Source organism: Pongo abelii, chromosome 5, assembly GCF_028885655.2.
Source record: "Pongo abelii isolate AG06213 chromosome 5, NHGRI_mPonAbe1-v2.0_pri, whole genome shotgun sequence".
Classification (NCBI taxonomy): Eukaryota; Metazoa; Chordata; class Mammalia; order Primates; family Hominidae; genus Pongo; species Pongo abelii.
This window is the reverse complement of record NC_071990.2, coordinates 53,208,586-53,226,542: the sequence shown is the minus strand read 5'-3', so window position 1 is coordinate 53,226,542 and position 17,957 is coordinate 53,208,586. Positions and strand designations below refer to the sequence as shown.

The following is a 17,957-nucleotide window of genomic DNA, read 5'->3' as shown; positions in this document are numbered from 1 at the left end:
CTGTGCAGGATGTGCCTTGTTAACAAAATGTTTACAAGCAGTATACTTGGTAAAAGTCATTGCCATTCTCTAGTCTCAATAAACCAGCGGCACAATGCACTGTGGAAAGCCACAGGGACCTCTGCCCTTGAAAGCAGGGTATTGTCCAAGGTTTCTCCCCATGTGATAGTCTGAAATATGGCCTCATGGGATGAGAAAGACCTGACCATCCCCCAGCCTGACACTCATAAAGGGTCTGTGCTGAGGTGGATTAGTAAAAGAGGAAAGCCTCTTGCAGTTGAGATAGAGGAAGGCCATTGTCTCCTGCCTGCCCCTGGGAACTGAATATCTCGGTATAAAACCCGATTGCACATTTGTTCAATTCTGAGATAAGAGAAAAACCGCCCTATGGTGGGAGGTGAGACATGTTTGCAGTAATGCTGCTTTGTTATTCTTTACTCCACTGAGATGTTTGGGTGGAGAGAAACATAAATCTGGCTTACGTGCACGTCCAGTCATAGAACCTTCCCTTGAACTTAATTATGACATATATTCTTTTGCTCACATGTTTTTTGCTGACCTTCTTATTATCACCCTGCTCTCCCACTACATTCCTTTTTGCTGAAATAATGAAAATAAAAATCAATAAAAACTGAGGGAACTCAGAGGTCGGTGCCAGCTCAGGTCCTTGGTATGCTGAGCACCGGTCCCCTGGGCCTGCTATTGTTTCTCTATACTTTGTCTCTGTGTCTTATTTCTTTTCTCAGTCTCTCATCCCACCCGACTAGAAATACCCGCAGGTGCGGAGGAGCAGGCCACCCCTTCACCTCTAATAACACCTGAGGGCCACTGTGTCTGCTCCCCTGTACTGTGAGCTCATGGTGTGGGGCTTGGCCTGCTGGGTCCCCAGTGCTTCATCACCAATGGACAATGACATCTGCACAGACCCATGCACAGCTCTATGCACCTCCAGAACCTGGGTATATGAGACTGGGCTTTGAGAACTCACAAACCCCCACACTCTCTACCTGTCTGTATTCATTCATTAATTTCTTAAAAAAATGGACTCATATCCCTCACATGCTTTGTAAGGACCCTGCTTGCATGCTGACCAAAATAAACAAACTGCTAAGAAATTTTTATGGGACACTTACATGAACTAGAATGCTGAAGCTTTGATGAAATTAGGGAATTATTGAATTTTAATATGATAAGAGATTATCATATTAAACACAATCATAGTGTGATTGTGTTTAGAAAAGAAGTTCTTCCTTTCTAGAGATGAATACTAGTATTTACAGATGAAATGATATGCTGTCTGGGATTTGCTTGAAAAGAATCCCCTGGTAGCGGAGGGAGTACATGGGAGTTTGTATCATTTTCTTGTAGCTCCTGTCACAGATTCCTACAAACTGGATGACTTGAAACATCAGAAATGCATTTTCTTACAATTCTGAAGGCCAGAAGTCTGAAGTCAGGGTGTGAGTAGGGCCACATTCCCCTGGAAGTACTAGAGAACAATCGTTCCCTGCCTCCTACAGCTTCTGGGGGCTCTTGGCATTTCTGCACTTTCATGGATCGTGGCCACATCACTCTACTTTCTGCCTGGTGCTTCCAGCACCTCACCCTCTGTGTGTCTGTGTCTTCTGTTCTCTATGTTGCAGGGACATTTGTCATTGGATGTAGGGCCTATCTGGATATACCATGATGATCTCATCTCAATTCCTTGACCTCATCTGCAAAGAGCCGTTTTCCAAATAAGGTCACATTTAAAGGACTCAAGGATTTGGACATGGACCTCTCTTTCTTGGGAGCCAACATAACTTAATCCACTGCCTGGTATAGATGAAGAAATGTTGCTGGCAATTGATGAATCCTGGTCATGGGTACCTTCAAGCTTGTTATATTATTCCTTCTACTTTTTTATTTGCTAGAATTTTTCCATGTAAATTTTAAAACTATCTTATTTTAGGAGCTCCTATGATGTCCATGTTTTGTCCCAGACAATAAGGACTGGACTCAAACAAGAAGAAGGCTCTGCTCTCAAGAACTCAAGGTCTAAGGGGAAATCTGATATTGAATACGTCATGTCAAATTAATGTAGGGAAAGACACAATAGAGAAAATACAGTAGGAGCTGAAAATAGAATATTCCAGTCAGGACAAATGCCATGTGCAAAGGCCCAGAGGCCAGGAAGGGTGATTTGAGCAATGCAGAGAGGAAAGAACATAAAAATAGGGTTGCCAGATTTGGAGGATAAGATACAGAACAGCAAAATAAATGAGAATTTTAGATAAACAAGCAATACTTTTTTAGTATAAACATGTTTCCTACAGTGTTTGGGACATACTTATACTGAAAAGTGACTGATCCTTTGCCTGGAATTCACATTTACCTGGGTGCCCTGTATTTTATGTGGCAACCCAGTGCCTTCCAGAGTGCCATCAGCCTGCCCTTCACAGACATCCCCTCCCAGCTATGCTCCCAGCAGAGATTTCTCATCTGCCTTAGTCCTTACATCCAAATCACGAAAAGTGAGTTTCTTCAAAAAGCCAGTTTCTACTGACTTATAAAGAGAGCAAAATCTGCTGAAATTTTTGGTTAAACTTTTATTGCAACTTACCTTGTGATAAGAGGATGACTTCCCATTTTTCTTAGAATCTAGTAGGCAGTCCTGCGGCCCTGACACATGTGGGAGTGGCTGTTTTTAACTTGAGTCTATTCCTTTCAATGGGAGGGAGCTACTGAAATGAATGTGTAGTTTATAAACCACATTAGGACCTCAAATTAAGTTGTTGAGCCATGAGGGTGACAACCTTTAACAAAGTAAGTACTGATCTTAGAAATCTTTCTACACTGCCCCACACCATCTCATCTAGGTCACCAGAAAAATATTTTTAAATGTGTCCTTAGTACAATAAAAAAAAACTGTTTAATACTCACATCAATGCCTTCTTTGTGTGCTTGGATGACAGTTTGAGTTGTGCATTCAGCTGCTTTTGGATATATTGTGTCAACTCAATAAACAGAAAGAGACTCTTTATATGGGAACAAAGTTTTGTAATGGGTATGTGTGTACCATAGTAAACCATGTATGTCCTTAGGGAGATAAAGGAAGAAAAAGGCTTTTAAAGCAAAAGAATACGAAGGATTAAGTAAATGGTTTGAAATACTTATCATTCACTACAAACATCAATAACAAGGGTGACACCAGGCCAAGTTTGAACAGGCAGTTGCTGGACAGATGCCCTTTCAGGAGTATTTTTTGTGAAAGGTTTTGATGACCTTTGTAAAAGGTTGTGTAACAACTGATTTTCCTATTTATATTAAATACCTGCATCCACTCCGAGCTTCTGATCAAATTGAGACAGCCTTGTTGCTGGCTGCCATTCCAACCAATGTCCCTTGTCTCAGGACAAGGTGTAATTTACTCCAAGGTTTAAGTTACTGGATGTAGATCAATAACAAAGAATAGTTTGATCAATATTAGATTGATTTAGATTTTTTTAAAGGATGTCATGCTGAAATAGCAGCTATCTCTCAAACTTCTAATGATTAGTTATATTTAATGAGCACTTACTAGAGACCTGCTACTTTTCTAAGTGCTTTGCATGACTTTGCAATTTAATCTTCATACCAACCTACCAATCTGTACCATAGGTACCACAAGTATGTCCATTTCATAGATTAGAATACTCAGTCACAGAGAGATTCAGTAATGTGTCCAAAGCCAAGAAGCCAATATATGAAAATGGTGATATTGAACCCACAAAACCAGTTCAGAAACCAGAGATTGTGGTTAAAAATAATGTTAGTGTGGGGACTCTAATTCCTTTCTTAAATTGAGATTCTACCCCATGGTGTCCCATTTACCCCAGAAAAAGGAAATTATAGTTGCAAGAGTTAAAGCTTTGCAATAGCTATGACCTATTTCACCCTTAGCAGGATTCTAAAAAGTGGGGTGAGGTAAATTACAGAAGAGGCCTCTTGGTGGCAGAATCTTTGATGGCCATTAGCCCATGGCATACCCCATGCTGGGGACACACAAGGTTGCGGTCTGATCTCACTTGGAGACACAGGCTTTCCTAAGATATGACAACACCATAAGTAGAAGAACTGCTCAGTGCCGTCTCTCCACTGACATCCCCTCTCAAAACATGACTTAATCATAGTCATGAGATCAGGGTGGAGATGAAGTGAACTAGAAGACTGAGAAGCTATGTGCTGTTACCCATGCCATTCCCCTGATGAATCTAGTCTAAATTTACAAATGGCCCCAACCAGTCCCTCTGTGTGCACTGCCAAACTCAGAAATCTTATATTCTCCAAATGATGCACCAGATAGGGGCTATTCAAAGTCAGAAGTTTATAATGCTATGGAATGAACTAACAAAAACTCATTTACTCTTTCTGTCTAGAGTTTGATGAGAAATTTCTAGAATCTACAGAAGAATTGGACAAGTTAAGAAATGGTAAGATGAAGTCTGTAAGTACCTCTGATGCGGGTATCTAATAGAAGGCACACAAGGAATTTTGAACAGCAAGCAATGCCTATGTGTGTGGGGGGTGGTATTTGGGCATGGTGGAGAGGGAGAAAGTGGTTAAAATGGAAGGGATGTGGCTCCTTGATCAGGTCTGGCAACTCTCTCCAGGCTAAAATAACTAGACTTCTCAGAGTATTTGCTAGAGGAACCATCCCCAGCTCCCTGAGAATGCCCTATCCTTATTTTCATGCTTTGGGCATGATGAATGAGCTGTGTTGATCAGCTCAGGATCCCATACAGGCCTCCCCATCCAAGGACACTCAAGGGCATAGATTAGATGAAAGGAGGAGAAATAGATGTGACCATTGTCTTGAGTCTTTGTTCTTTCATGGGCGGTGTGACAAGGTAATATTGTAGCAATATTGCAGGCTTTGAAGAGCACAGAAAGGGACCCTTACATAAAAACCTCTCAGAACCTGCCTTAAATGTCACAAATATGAGACTTATTCTGGGAACTTCTCATTTTAAATGACATCGTGTTGGCAGTCCTGTTGTAACCTATCCCAACATCTTCCTGAAGTATCCATGAACATAAATCAACACAAAAAAAAGACAAGAGTTCTACTATGTATCTGGAGGAGAAATAAAAACAAAAATGAAGCAACATGATAAAAAGTAGAAAGAAGCTTATTAACAAAAAGAAGGACTACAGGAAGCTTTTTAAAAATGCACTTTCAAGTGAAATCTTACCAGGCAATAATTTCTTTTTCATGTACAAATTTAGTCATTTTCACAACCATTTTTTTCATCCTGAAAGAGTGGGATTCATAGTCATTTCACTTTCCTTTTTTTTCCTTCTTTGTAAAGATGGGAGTTTGATGTTCCAGCTAGTGTCAATCGTTGAGATTGACAGGATGAAGCTGGTGCAGACCAGAGCCATTCTCAACTACATTGCCAGCAAATACAACCTTTATGGGAAAGACACAAAGGAGAGAGCCCTGTATGGTATAGTTTCTGTTCTTCCATCAACAGATTTAACACAGGAGTGATTTAGATCCTTCCCTGAGTGGGTGGGACATGGTAGGGGCCTTCGGCATGTACGCTAAGGTCTAGCATTGCAGAGTCTCATGGAGATGAGGGAACAGTGAACATGAGGTGGGCTCAGGCGATGGGGATTCTAGAAGAGGATCTAGTCCATGGATCCAGCACCCTGACAGAGGTTTCCAAACACAGATGAACCATGAACTGAGGAGGATGGGGAATCATGACTCCAGGTGCTCAGGCCTTCAGATGCTGGACTGCAGCCAACAGCTTAGGACAAGGCATAGAATGTTTGAGAGTCTGTGGGTGAAAGCCTGGGGAGAAAAGGTTACAAAGGAGCTGAATCTCAGGTTCCAGTAAATCCAAGAATGATGACGAGGGACCTAAGTTACCAGCCAATTATATGGCTGGGCTAGTAGAAGCAGGGCTAGTAGAGGCTAGCACCAAGGATGCTGGGGTTATCTTGACACGTGGATACAAGGCTGAAACAGCCAGATTGATTCAATACCAGCAAAGCCAAAGGGTTTCCTCACTATTGTGATAAAACTGCATGATTCCAAATAAATCCTGAATGGAACTGTTGGCAGCCCCTCCAAAATTTTCCTGCAGTATTACCAATGACCCAGCAATTCCTCAACTAGATATATTCCCAAAAGAATAAAAAATACAACCACACTAAATATTGAACATAAATGTACAATGCAAATAACAATATTCATAGTATTCAAAAAGTGGAAACAAGGCAAATATCCATCAATCAATAAATGGAGGGGCAAAATATGCTTTAGCCATGTGATGGAATGATACTGTCATGAAACAGAATGAAGTACTGATGCATGCTACAAGATGGCTAAACCATAAAGACGTTACATAAAAGAAACAAGACACAGAAAGCCACATATTATAGGATTCTTTTCATATGAAACATCCAGAATGTGCAAATCCATAGAGGCAGAAAGTAGATTAGTGTTGCCTGGGGCTAAAGGAATGGGGCCTGGAGAAAAATGAAGAACACTGCTAATGGTACAGATGTCCTTATTGGGGTCATAAAAAATATTCTAGAATTAGAATGTGATGATTTTTGCAGAGTTCTGTGAATGTGCTAAAAAGCACTGAATGTGGCTGTATGTCAATAAGCTGTTGTTTTAAAAAGTATTGTGAAACCTGAGTTTGACACAAAAGGAAAAGTTTGCACTGGTTGTAACCGTATAAATAATTTCACCAAGGAAGGGGATCTTTTAGGTGGGGTTTCAAGTAAGGCACATGTGGCTAGAGTCAGGCAACAGCACATGGAGAGGGCTGTAGAATTATGTTTCATGGGAGTAACTGGAAAAACTGCTAATACTGGGCATAGAAGTGGGCCTGGAAGATGTAAAATGATGAGACAGAACAAGGAACATGACTGAGATGGCTGTGCCAGGGACTCTCTTGGGATTACTTAGGAGGCAGGTCTTTGGCCATTTGACTCACACTAAGTTCATGCACAGAACAAACCACAGTAGAGATGGTCAGTCCTGGCATAGCATCAGTAGGTACTGGCAGTGATTCCACCAGTTTCTGTCATGACTGTGATCACCAACGCTCTTTTTACCTGTATTAGGTCATGAGTGTAACAAAATTTAGAGATCTATCTACCTCAATAGGTTGTTTTAAAAAAATAAATGTTAATGTACCTGTAAAAATCAGAGCATAATGACTAGACTATGAAAGGCACTCACTGGAGGTAAATTGCTTTACCACCACCTGATGCTCTATCCTCTTAGATTTTTAAGCTATAAAATCTAAGGCAAAAGGCATTAGATAGTTTGGTTGTTTTTGTCTTTCAGGATTGATATGTATATAGAAGGTATGGCAGATTTGAATGAAATGATCCTTCTTCTGCCCATATGTCAACCTGAGGAAAAAGATGTCAAACTTGCCTTGATCAAAGAGAGAATGAAAAATTGCTATTTCCCTACCTTTGAGAAAGTAAGTGAAGTCATTCAGCGTTTTGGAACACTTCATTTTGAGGACAATAGAAAAACAGTGGCTTGGCATTCCTGGGGCACTGGCCAACAATTGTACCACTTATACCCAAGCTATAATTTTCCAGCAAAGTTTTGTTTTATTTTTCTTTATTTTTTAGGAGATGATACCTTCTTCTGTCTCCCAGGCTTTAGTGCAGTGGATCACTGCAGCCTGGAACTCCTGGGCTTATGTGATCCTCCCACCTTAGCCACCTTCCGAGTAGCTAAGATTACAGGCATGCCCCACTGTGCCTGTCTAATTTTTAGAATTTTTTAAGAGATGAAGTCTCTCAATGTTGCCCAGGCTGTTATCGTAAAATTACAATTCACTAGACTCCAATATAAATTCTTTATTTAATAAAATTTCATGTTCATAATTAGAACATGGGCTGTGAGAGGCTCTGAGCCACAGTAGAATTTGGTCTACAGTCTTCAGAACAACACTGGATTTGATTTAAAAGGAACATGATGAATGGAATACATCAGAAAATATTCTGGCACCATGCATAGGAAGACACGAGACCATCTGCCCATTGTTTTGTTATTGTGGGGTGTTTGTTACTGTGGGGTGTTTCAGGGATAAGTATCCAAAAAGGGAGGGTGGCAGTGGGATGGAGAGGAAGATATTTTTACCCATTTCAAAGTTGCAGACATCAGTGCAGTTCCCCCTAGACACTTCAATTTGCAGATTATAACTGTAGGTTAGGAGTCAGAGCCAACGTTGCAAGAAAGATGATGAATTCAAGTTCACCGAGGTTTACTTCAGATCTCAGAGAGAGCAGGAAATGAGGAGAGCAGACAAGAAGAAATGACTCTGAAATAGTCTACTCCTGGGGGAGGAGTGCTGTCATGAAGGTGGAGTCACTGCCCAAGAGAGATTGGAGAGGGACAGTGCAGAGCATAGAGCCATGTCCTGAACGTCACGGCTGCATGCTGTTGAGCCTGGGGCAAACCGAACATGCAGCAGCAGGTGCCGGGCCCCTGGCCCTTGTGGAAGATGTAAGCTGGGTGGGTGGTGTGGATGCCACAGTGATGTGGAATAAGAAGAGAAAATGGGAGCCTGGAGTCCAAGTAAGGAATGAGCAGAGCCCTAGTTCTCACTCTGTCATTGAATCAGAGACCATAAACAAAGTTCAGGATCTCTGCTACCTCAGGAAGAGCATTTTGCCTTTTATCATGGAAAGGACCCAGGGCCCAGCATCTCTCCCCATCCCTCTATTCCCCTGTGGTTTCTGTTCCTGAGTTCTCTGTGATGCCCTTTATCCCAGATGTGCCCTTGTCTTCCCACACCGAGTATGTCTGAGCAGGGCCCTTTCCATCTGGTTTTCTCCCTGGGCTTCAGCTCCCACTGTCAGACATTGCGTTTCTCTCTGCACAGCTCTCCCAACACACTGCCTCCAACCTTGTATCCCTCAGTGGGAAAAAGTAGCCTCATAATTTGCCTTTAATATTTCCTATCTTCATTTCTGACCCAATTTTCCTGTAGTTTCACTTCTGCCTAGAGACTGATCTGTGCTTATATCTCACAGGCACATGGTTTTTTCTTGTCTTATACAAAAGCCATGAATTTACAGGATTAATGTGTAAGGAAGTGTGTAGGGAGACTGAATTGAGTAGTCTTAAAGACATCTTTGGGGAAAATGCTAGCGAGCTACATGTTCTTCCTCTTATCTTTGCTTCCAGCTGGGTGTCTGTTTCCCTGTCTCTACACTGGTGTTGATGGAGGGGACTCAGCTGGTCTTTGTGTAGGAGGGACTCAGATTTCCTGGGTTGTGTTTATGATGGTGTTGGCCCTTGGCTTCACTCTGAGGCTGCATTATCATGCATTGCAGGCCCTGAAAACCAGAATCAGCAACCTCCCCACAGTGAAGAAGTTTCTGCAGCCTGGCAGCCAGAGGAGGCCTCCCATAGATGTGAAAGCTTTAGAAGAAGCAAGGAAGACTTTCAAGGTTTGAAAAAGAAGCCATCGAGGCCAAGCACATGCAAGACCAATTTTCTTTTTTTTTTTTTTTTTTTTTTTCTTTTGGTGTACGATGTACGATGTGACCCAATTTTATTTTATTTTTTTATTTTTATTTTTTGCATGATCTACTCCTTTTTGGGTTTTTTGGTTTTTTTTATTATTATACTTTAAGTTTTAGGGTACATGTGCACAATGTGCAGGTTAGTTACGTATGTATACATGTGCCATGCTGGTGTGCTGCACCCATTAACTCATCATTTAGCATTAAGTATATCTCCTAATGCTATCCCTCCCCCCTGCCCCCACCCCACAACTGTCCCCCGAGTGTGATGTTCCCCTTCCTGTGTCCATGTGTTCTCATTGTTCAATTCCCATCTATGAGTGAGAACATGCGGTGTTTGGTTTTTTGTCTTTGCGATAGTTTACTGAGGATGATGGTTTCCAATTTCATCCATGTCCCTACAAAGGACATGAACTCATCATTTTTTATGGCTGCATAGTATTCCATGGTGTATATGTGCCACATTTTCTTAATCCAGTCTATCATTGTTGGATATTTGGGTTGGTTCCAAGTCTTTGCTATTGTGAATAGTGCCGCAATAAACATACGTGTGCATGTGTCTTTATAGCAGCATGATTTATAGTCCTTTGGGTATGTACCCAGTAATGGGATGGCTGGGTCAAATGGTATTTCTAGTTCTAGATCCCTGAGGAATCACCACACTGACTTCCACAATGGTTGAACTCGTTTACAGTCCCACCAACAGTGTAAAAGTGTTCCTATTTCTCCACATCCTCTCCAGCACCTGTTGTTTCCTGACTTTTTAATGATTGCCATTCTAACTGGTGTGAGATGGTATCTCATTGTGGTTTTGATTTGCATTTCTCTGATGGCCAGTGATGATGAGCATTTTGCAAGACCAATTTTCTAAAGTTCTGCAACAATGAAGTGATTTACTTAAGTGTTGATTCTGATTATTGTGAGGCCAATAAAGTTTTCCAAAGTATATGCTAATTTAGTTAAAGCTCAACTATGCAGATGTGGTTGCAATGCAGTCTTACTTGGCATTGACCAAATGTAAAATCATGCCTAGAATGTCACTTTGGATTTAAATAACAGGTGAGAAAGTTACTTGGACTCTGACCTGTTAACAAAAGACAGTCATCATACAACAACTGTTACGTAGCTTGTCAAAGAATTACATAGAAATTTTCATATAACTATTTGGGTTATACAAAAATAGGCTTTTCCTTTTGTGTTTTGAAAAGCTTTTTTTAAGAACCATTTTCCTCCGGGCACCCAATATTTTTCCTGTTTAATTAGGGGAACAATATCTATTTTTATCTAATATAAAATACTCAATGTTCCAGGAGCTGGATAAATAATGATTAACAAGCCATAATCGGGTTACTTTAGTGAGAGAGACACAAAAATAGGTAACTCTAATAAAAAGTCATGCATACCATAAGTATCCCATTCCTAGGACTGCTAGAAAAAATTACTACAAACTTGGTGACTTAAAACAATAGAAATTTATTCTTTCACAGTTCTGGAGGCTATGAATCCAAAATTGAGGTGTGAGCAGGGTGGTGTTCTCTCTGAAGGCCTTAGGGAATTCTTCTTTGTTTTTCTTTCCTCTGATGGTTCTTGGCCATCGTTGCCATTCTTTGGTTTGTTTCATGCATCACTCTAATCTATGCCTCCATCATCACAGGTCATTCTCCCTGTGTGTGTCTCCATCCAAATTTTCCTCTAAGGACACTAGTAATAGCATTATAAATAATAACAAGCGTTTTGTCCTCCAGTTTTCCTGTTTTCTTTCTGGGTCCTGACTGAAAATCATAGTGTCTTGACCACTCTGACCCAGCCAAGCTTTAGTTTTTTCCCAGCAGGCTTGAACCCAAACGGAGGCCTTGAACATTTCCAGGCACTGATAAAGGTGTCTTGGTTGTTGCCCAAAACATTGAAAGAAACTGGCCCTGGCCTTGAGCCAGACTCCTTAAACCCTCATGTGAACCTCATATCCTAAGCTCCTTGCTGCAGACATACCTAGGTAGAACAGCCCTTTTCTCTCACTGTCTGTCGTGAGCATTACTGCAGCCCATTGTTATGTTTCCCTCATAAATGCTTTGGACTCATCACTCTGGTGTTTAGTGCTGGTTCTTTAGAATCCCAACCGGTCCCATCTTGAGAAGGTTTGGGGCACTCCCTTGTGGGAATTTCCAAGCCAAGAGTTCATTGGAATGAAACAATTGGCATCATCAGGAGGATTCAAAAGAAATGGGCTGAGGAAGAGGAACTGACTAGGGAAGTCCCAGGATGGCCACAGAGCTCTATGTGGAGCTTTGTGGTCAGCTTGCTAAATGCTTGCCCCACACCTCCTAGGCTGATGGAGGGCTTAAAATTGCAAATATTGGGTAAAGAAGTCCGGTGCTAGGCTGGGCCTGGTGGCTCACACCTGTAATTCCAGCATTTTGGGAGGCTGAAGCAGGCAGATCACTTGAGGTCAGGAGTTTGAGATCAGCCTGGCCAACATGGTAAAACCTCGTCCCTAGCAAAAATACAAACATTAGCACCAAAAATACAAACATTACCCAGGTGTGATGGTGCGTGCCTGTAATCCCAGCTGCTCGGGAGGCTGAGGCAGGGGAATCGCTTAAACCTGGGAGGTAGAGGTTGCCGTGAGCCGAGATTGTGCCACTGTACTCTGGCCTGGGTGAAAAAGCGAGACTCCGTCTTCAAAAAAAAAAAAAAAAAATCATGGCATAGTGGTGGGGATAGGGCAGTCTGGCTGGCAACAGAGGCTCAGCTGGCAGCCAAGCAAGGATCCCAAGGTAGAGGAGGAATTACAGCTGGAAAGAGGCATGCACAGCACCACCACTCTGTTAGTTACATACACACCCAATGGGAAAAAATGGAGAAAGGGCACTCTGCAGAGAAGTGCCTGAGGAGTCTGCAGTCTCAGTTTTGCCACCACGGGAGCTCTGGGTGTGGTGGCAGCTCTGAGTCCCACCTGCAGGTGGTGGAGAGTCAGAGAAGAAAATAAAAGAAAAAAAGGGAAAAGAGGAGGTGCCAGGAGACCCACTCGTTAGTGGCCAGGGGTGGATAGTGGCTACAGTAGTGGCCTGGCGTATTAGTCAGGGTTCTCCAGAGGGAAAGAACTAATAGGATAGATGTACATATGAAAGGGAATTTATTAAAGAGAACTGACTCACACGATCATAAGGTGAAGTCCCACGATAGGCCATCTGCAAGCTGAAGAGCTAGGAAGCCAGTAGTGGCTCAGTCCGAGTCCCAAAACCTCAAAAGTAGGGAAGCAGACAGTGCAGCCTTCAGTGGTTTGCCAGCGACCACTAATATAAGTCCAAGAGTCCAAAGGCTGAAGATCCTGGAGTGTGATGTTCAAGGAAGCATCCAGCACAGGAGAAAGATGAAGGCCAGAAGACTCAGAAAGCCAGTCTTTTGATAGCTGTGCTGGCAGCTGATTTGCTGGTGCCCAACCACATTGAGGATGGGTCTTCCTCTCCCAGTCCACTGACTCAAATGTGAATCTCCTCTGGCAACAGCCTCACAGACACACCCAGGAATAATACTTTACATCCTTTGAGCCAATCAAGTTGACACTCAGTATTAACCATCACACATGGTCAGGTTGTGCTGGACAGAAGTGGAGTCAGCAGCAGCAGTCACCGCCATGGTGTGGACAGGCAGGCCAGGCGGGGCACTGGTGGGGCAGCTGGGTGGGGGCTGGCTCCTGCAGGCTGAGAATGAGGGGCTGTGGAACTCCCACAGGTGGCATCAGCAGGAGGAGTGTGCTGGTGCTGCCAACTCTTTCTTCTCCCAGGTGGGCACAAAGAGACAACAGCTACTCTTCAAGGACTGGAGAGAATGGGGTTTGTGCATTCTACACAGAGCTCATACAACAGCCCTGTATGGTGGGCAGAAAAGCCTGATGGGACCTGGAGGATGATGGCTGATTGCTGAGAACTAAATAAGATGACTTTTGCCAGACATGACACTGTTCCAAATGTGGCTCAAATACTGGAAAGGCTGGCTACTTGTTTAGGTATATGGCATACTGTCCCGGATTTAGCAAATGCTTTCTTTAGCACCCTTAGACCCAAAGTCCCAGAACATGATTTTCTTCACCTGGGAGGACCTTTCAGGTGTTCCCCCAGGGGTACTTGCATAGTCCCACTATCTGCCATGGCTTGGTACCCAGAGACCTGGCCATTTTGAGTGGTATGTCTGGCAGTCTCTGAAATCATTATGTGGAGATATTTTGCTAACTTCTACAGATTTGAGTCCTTTGCAGAAGGTGCCCAAAAGACTCCAGAGTACCTGCAATCAAGAGGATGGACTAGCAACCCAAAGAAAGTCCAGGGGCCAGGGAGCACTGTAAAATTCCTGGATGTGATCTGGTTGGGTAAGACCAACAGCCATGATTGACAAGATACAGATATACCCATGGCCTCACACCATTATGGAATTACTACCGTTTGAAGGCCTGTTGGAATATTGGCGGACCTGTGTTCCCCTCTTGGCCCAATGTCTCAGACCATTATAGCTCCTGATAAAGAAGGGAGCACATGGGGTCTGGGGCACTAAAGAAGCCTCATTTACTCAGGCAAAGGCCTTAGTGATGCAAGCACAAGCCCTGTAAATGGTCACCCCTGAGAGACCATTTGAATTCAATGTTTCTGTGACTGAGGAAAACAATGGGTTGGACCCTCTGGCAGAGGGAGGGTAACCAACAAATGCCCATTGGCTTTTGGTCATGATTGTTAAGAGGATCCCAGCAATACTATACCCTGTTGGAAAAAATGAAAACTCCTTGCAGTTTACCAAGTCCTCTTGCAAACAGAGCCCCTACCTGGAGATATGCCAGTGGAAGTAAAAACAGACTATCCTATTAGGGGTTGGATTGATGGTCTATTTGCCAGACCTACATCAGCCATAGAAAAACAGGATTCTGTTTAGATAGTATGCATAGATGGTATGCATATCTTGAGCAGAGAAGACACCTTCCAGCCAGCCCTCTGTCTATAGAACTACAGGTCCTGCTGGGACCTGCACAACATACTGATAGATTTCAAATCAATCCCAACACTGCCCCCAGAGAAACCCCATCAAATAAAGGACAGAGATAGGAACCCACCCAAGGATGCTAGGTACAGAGATGGCTCCAGCGTGGGTCAGCCACCCAGGTGGACTGCAGTGGCAATTCAACTAGCCACTGATATGATGCAGGTGGAACCTGGAATGGGGTGGGCAGAGTTACAAGATACCCAGTTAGTGGTTATGGAAAAGCCTGATATAGTTTGGATATTTGTCCCTGCCCAAACTCATGTTGAACTGTAATCCCCAATGTCGGAAGTGGAGCCTGGTGGGAGGTATCTGGGTCTTGTGGGCAGATCCCTCATGAATGGTGTATTAGTTGGGGTTCTCTAGAGGGACAGAACTGGTAAGGTAGAGAGATAGATATACATCTCCTATATATGAGTCTATTAGGGAGAGTTGGCTCACATAATTACAGGCTAAGTCCCACAATAGGCCACCTGCAAGCTGGGGAAGACAGAACCAGTAGTGGCTCAGTCTGAGTCTGAAAGCCTCACACCAGGGAAGCCAACAGTGCAGCCTTCAGTCTGTGACCAAAAGCCCGAGAGCTCCCAGCAAGCCACTGGTGCAAGTCCCAGAGTCCAAAGGCCAAAGAACCTGGAGTCTAATGACAACGGCAAGAGGAGCACGAGGAAAAATCCAGCACGGGAGAAAGAAGGCAGCCAGAGGACTCAGCAAGCAAGATTATCCCACCTTTTTCTACTGGCTTCGTTCTAGCCATGCTGGCAGCCAAAGTGATGGTGCCCCCCCCCCCCCAACATTGAAGATGGGTCTTCCTCTGCCAGTCCTACTGATTCAACTGTGAATCTCCTCTGGCAACACCCTCACAGACACACCCAGAAATAATACTTTCCCAGCTATCTAGGCATCCTTCTATCCAATCAACTTTGACATAATTACAAATGGCGTGGGCCATCTCCCTGGTGATAAGTGAGCTCTCACTCTGAGTTCACATAGTATATAACACCTCCACTCCCTACAACCAAACTCTGTCTCTTGCTCCTACTTTTGCCACGTGGCAGGTAAGCTCCCCCTTTACCCTCTGCCATGAGTAAAAGCTTCCTGAGGCCTCCCCAGAAGCAGATGTTGGTGCTATTCCTCCTGTACAGCCTGCAGAAACATGGGCCAATTAAACCTCTTTTCTGTATAAGTTACCCAGTCTCAGGTGTTTCTTTATAGCAATGCAAGAATGGCATTGCTATAAAGAGATAGTCATACCCAGTAGCCCTGTATGTTGATTCCCAGGCAGTCATGAAGGGATTGACACTGTGGATAACCAATGGGAAAAGGATCAATGGTCCACACATGGAAAGCTGTTGTGGGAGGCAGAACTATGGGCAAGCATTTGGGATCAATTACACCAACCAGGGGCTGAAGTCACAGTGTTCCACATAGCATCTCACCAACAATCATCCCCCAGTGGAAATATAGATGCAGATACTCTCGCCCAAGCCAGGTCAGTGGTCACCTCTGAAGATGCAGATGTAGCACATTGGATACGTTGGAGGGGAGGTCATAGCAGGCTGCATACTACTTGGAAACTGGCCCAACAAGCTGGTTTGCCAGTGTCCACACAAGAAATAGAAAAGATAATACAAAATTGCCAAGCCCAACCTTGGCAAGTGCCAGGGGCCACCAGAAACATAACAAGAAGGGAGAAAGCCATGGACACATGGCAAATAGATTATATTGGCTCATTCCCTAAGAGTAAGGGATATCGATATGCACTCACAAGCACAGACACTGTGAGTGGCCTCTTGCACGCGTTCCCCTGTGGAAAAGTAAATCAGACATGGACTATACAGTGTTTGCAACGCCTGCAACTCATGTATGGTACCCCAAGAACCATCACCAGTGATCAAAGAACACACTGCACAGCCTCCCTAATCCAAGATGGAACTGAAAAAGAGGCAACTTTATCTGCCCTACCACCAACAGGGAGTGGGATTTATAGAGAGAAAAAAATGGCCTCCTAAAGGAACAATTTTAAGCTCTTGATAGGACTCTCCTCACTGAGAAGTTGGGTTGTGGTTTTCATGGAAGCTGTTCGTGCCTTGAGTGTGGCCCCTGTTGTGGGAAAAATGTCTGCTTATGAACATCAGGAAGATGTAAAGAACCTGGTGCAAGCCGTGCAGGTATGGAGAAAATCAGACATTGTCTTCAGAACAGAACTCAGTTCCACACAGAATGCCCTGATTTTGCACTCCTCTTGTCCCATAACACCTGATCCAGGGAACTTTGAGATTAGACCTGGGATAGAAAGTGCCATCGCTTCTTGGCCTTTTGGCTAAGATCAAGTGTAGAAAGTGCCACCAGGCTAGACTGGTGTCCTTCTTTCCTTGAGGTAGGGAGCACCCTTTCCCTAAACCTGACCCCCACTTTCCTTTATGATAAAGGCCCTGGTAGATGCACTGGCAGTGGGCAGGCAGTGCCCCATACTGATGGGCACTAGTCCAGTGGATCTCACCCAGCCCTGTCACTGTGGAGTCAGTAGCTCCTCCCACACTGGGACAGAGGTCTAGTACAGCCTCCAGGAGAGATTCCCACAGCCTCTTGTCCCACCTGTATAACAAAACTAGTACCAGACCTTCCCTCTGCAATAATCTCAGCAGCCTTATATTTTTGCTATTAGCTTCAGCAGCCTTCTCCTTTTCTGTTATATCATTCCCACTAGAGCTTGGATATCCTCAGAGGACATTTTCCTGGGCTAGGCCCATCACCCAGCCTGTATGCAAGCCCAATCTAACTGCTGGGTATGTGGTCTTATATCCCTAAGCAGCCAAGGAGAAACTCCATGGTGGATTGAATTGCTACTGAGTGAAAACTGGATCTCCGCAAATGTGGATAACTGAACAATGTAAGGAAAGGGGTTTCCTAGATACCTCTGACATCACACACTCAAACATGGGATGTGACACTGAGCAATCCTGGACATAATGTAAGGTTTTCTCTAAACGTGTCCTGCAGGGAGGCAAGCACCAAAGTCAGAACTGCCCTGAAAAACACACAACCCAGCAATGGGGATCATGCCGGCAAGTGCGGGATGGCTTTCTATGGCTCACCCCTACAACACGAATGCTCTCCTGGGTGGCAGAGCTCTATTGGGAATAACATAGTTCCTCTAAGAGCACACAGGTACCTAGCGTTCCTCCCAACTGCCCAATGCCAACACATCTTCACACTTAGAGACACTGATTGGTCTGTTACAGACTGGTCTCCTAGGCCAGGAATGTATTGAATTGCCCCAAATGGCTCCCAGTGGCTCTGTGCTACTCACTTTTGGTCCTGGCTTCCCCCGGGGATGGCTTAGATGGTGTACCCTTGGCTTCCGGGTGCACTCCAGATTCACACCATACCCATCCCCC

At 43.9% G+C, this 17,957-nt stretch overlaps 1 protein-coding gene across 1 annotated transcript; it reads left to right on the top strand.

Moving 5' to 3' along the window:
* The first annotated feature begins 1,861 nt into the window (after positions 1–1,861).
* LOC112133809 (glutathione S-transferase A1) lies at positions 1,862–17,703 on the top strand. Its single transcript, XM_063725292.1, has 9 exons — positions 1,862–1,865; positions 4,398–4,451; positions 5,331–5,463; positions 7,331–7,472; positions 9,343–9,459; positions 11,860–11,891; positions 13,773–13,900; positions 16,636–16,727; positions 17,560–17,703. The coding sequence occupies exons 1-9, from the start codon at positions 1,862–1,864 to the stop codon at positions 17,701–17,703; spliced, it is 846 nt and encodes a 281-aa protein (XP_063581362.1).
* Positions 17,704–17,957: the final 254 nt, after the last annotated feature.

Excerpts from the sequence above, each read along its gene's own strand:
- LOC112133809 (XM_063725292.1), top strand. Across the intron at positions 11,892-13,772 it reads CTTAAAATTGCAAATATTGG|ATTTGAGTCCTTTGCAGAAG; the intron begins GTAAAGAAGTCC and ends TAACTTCTACAG. Across the intron at positions 16,728-17,559 it reads ACCTGGTGCAAGCCGTGCAG|GGAGGCAAGCACCAAAGTCA; the intron begins GTATGGAGAAAA and ends CGTGTCCTGCAG.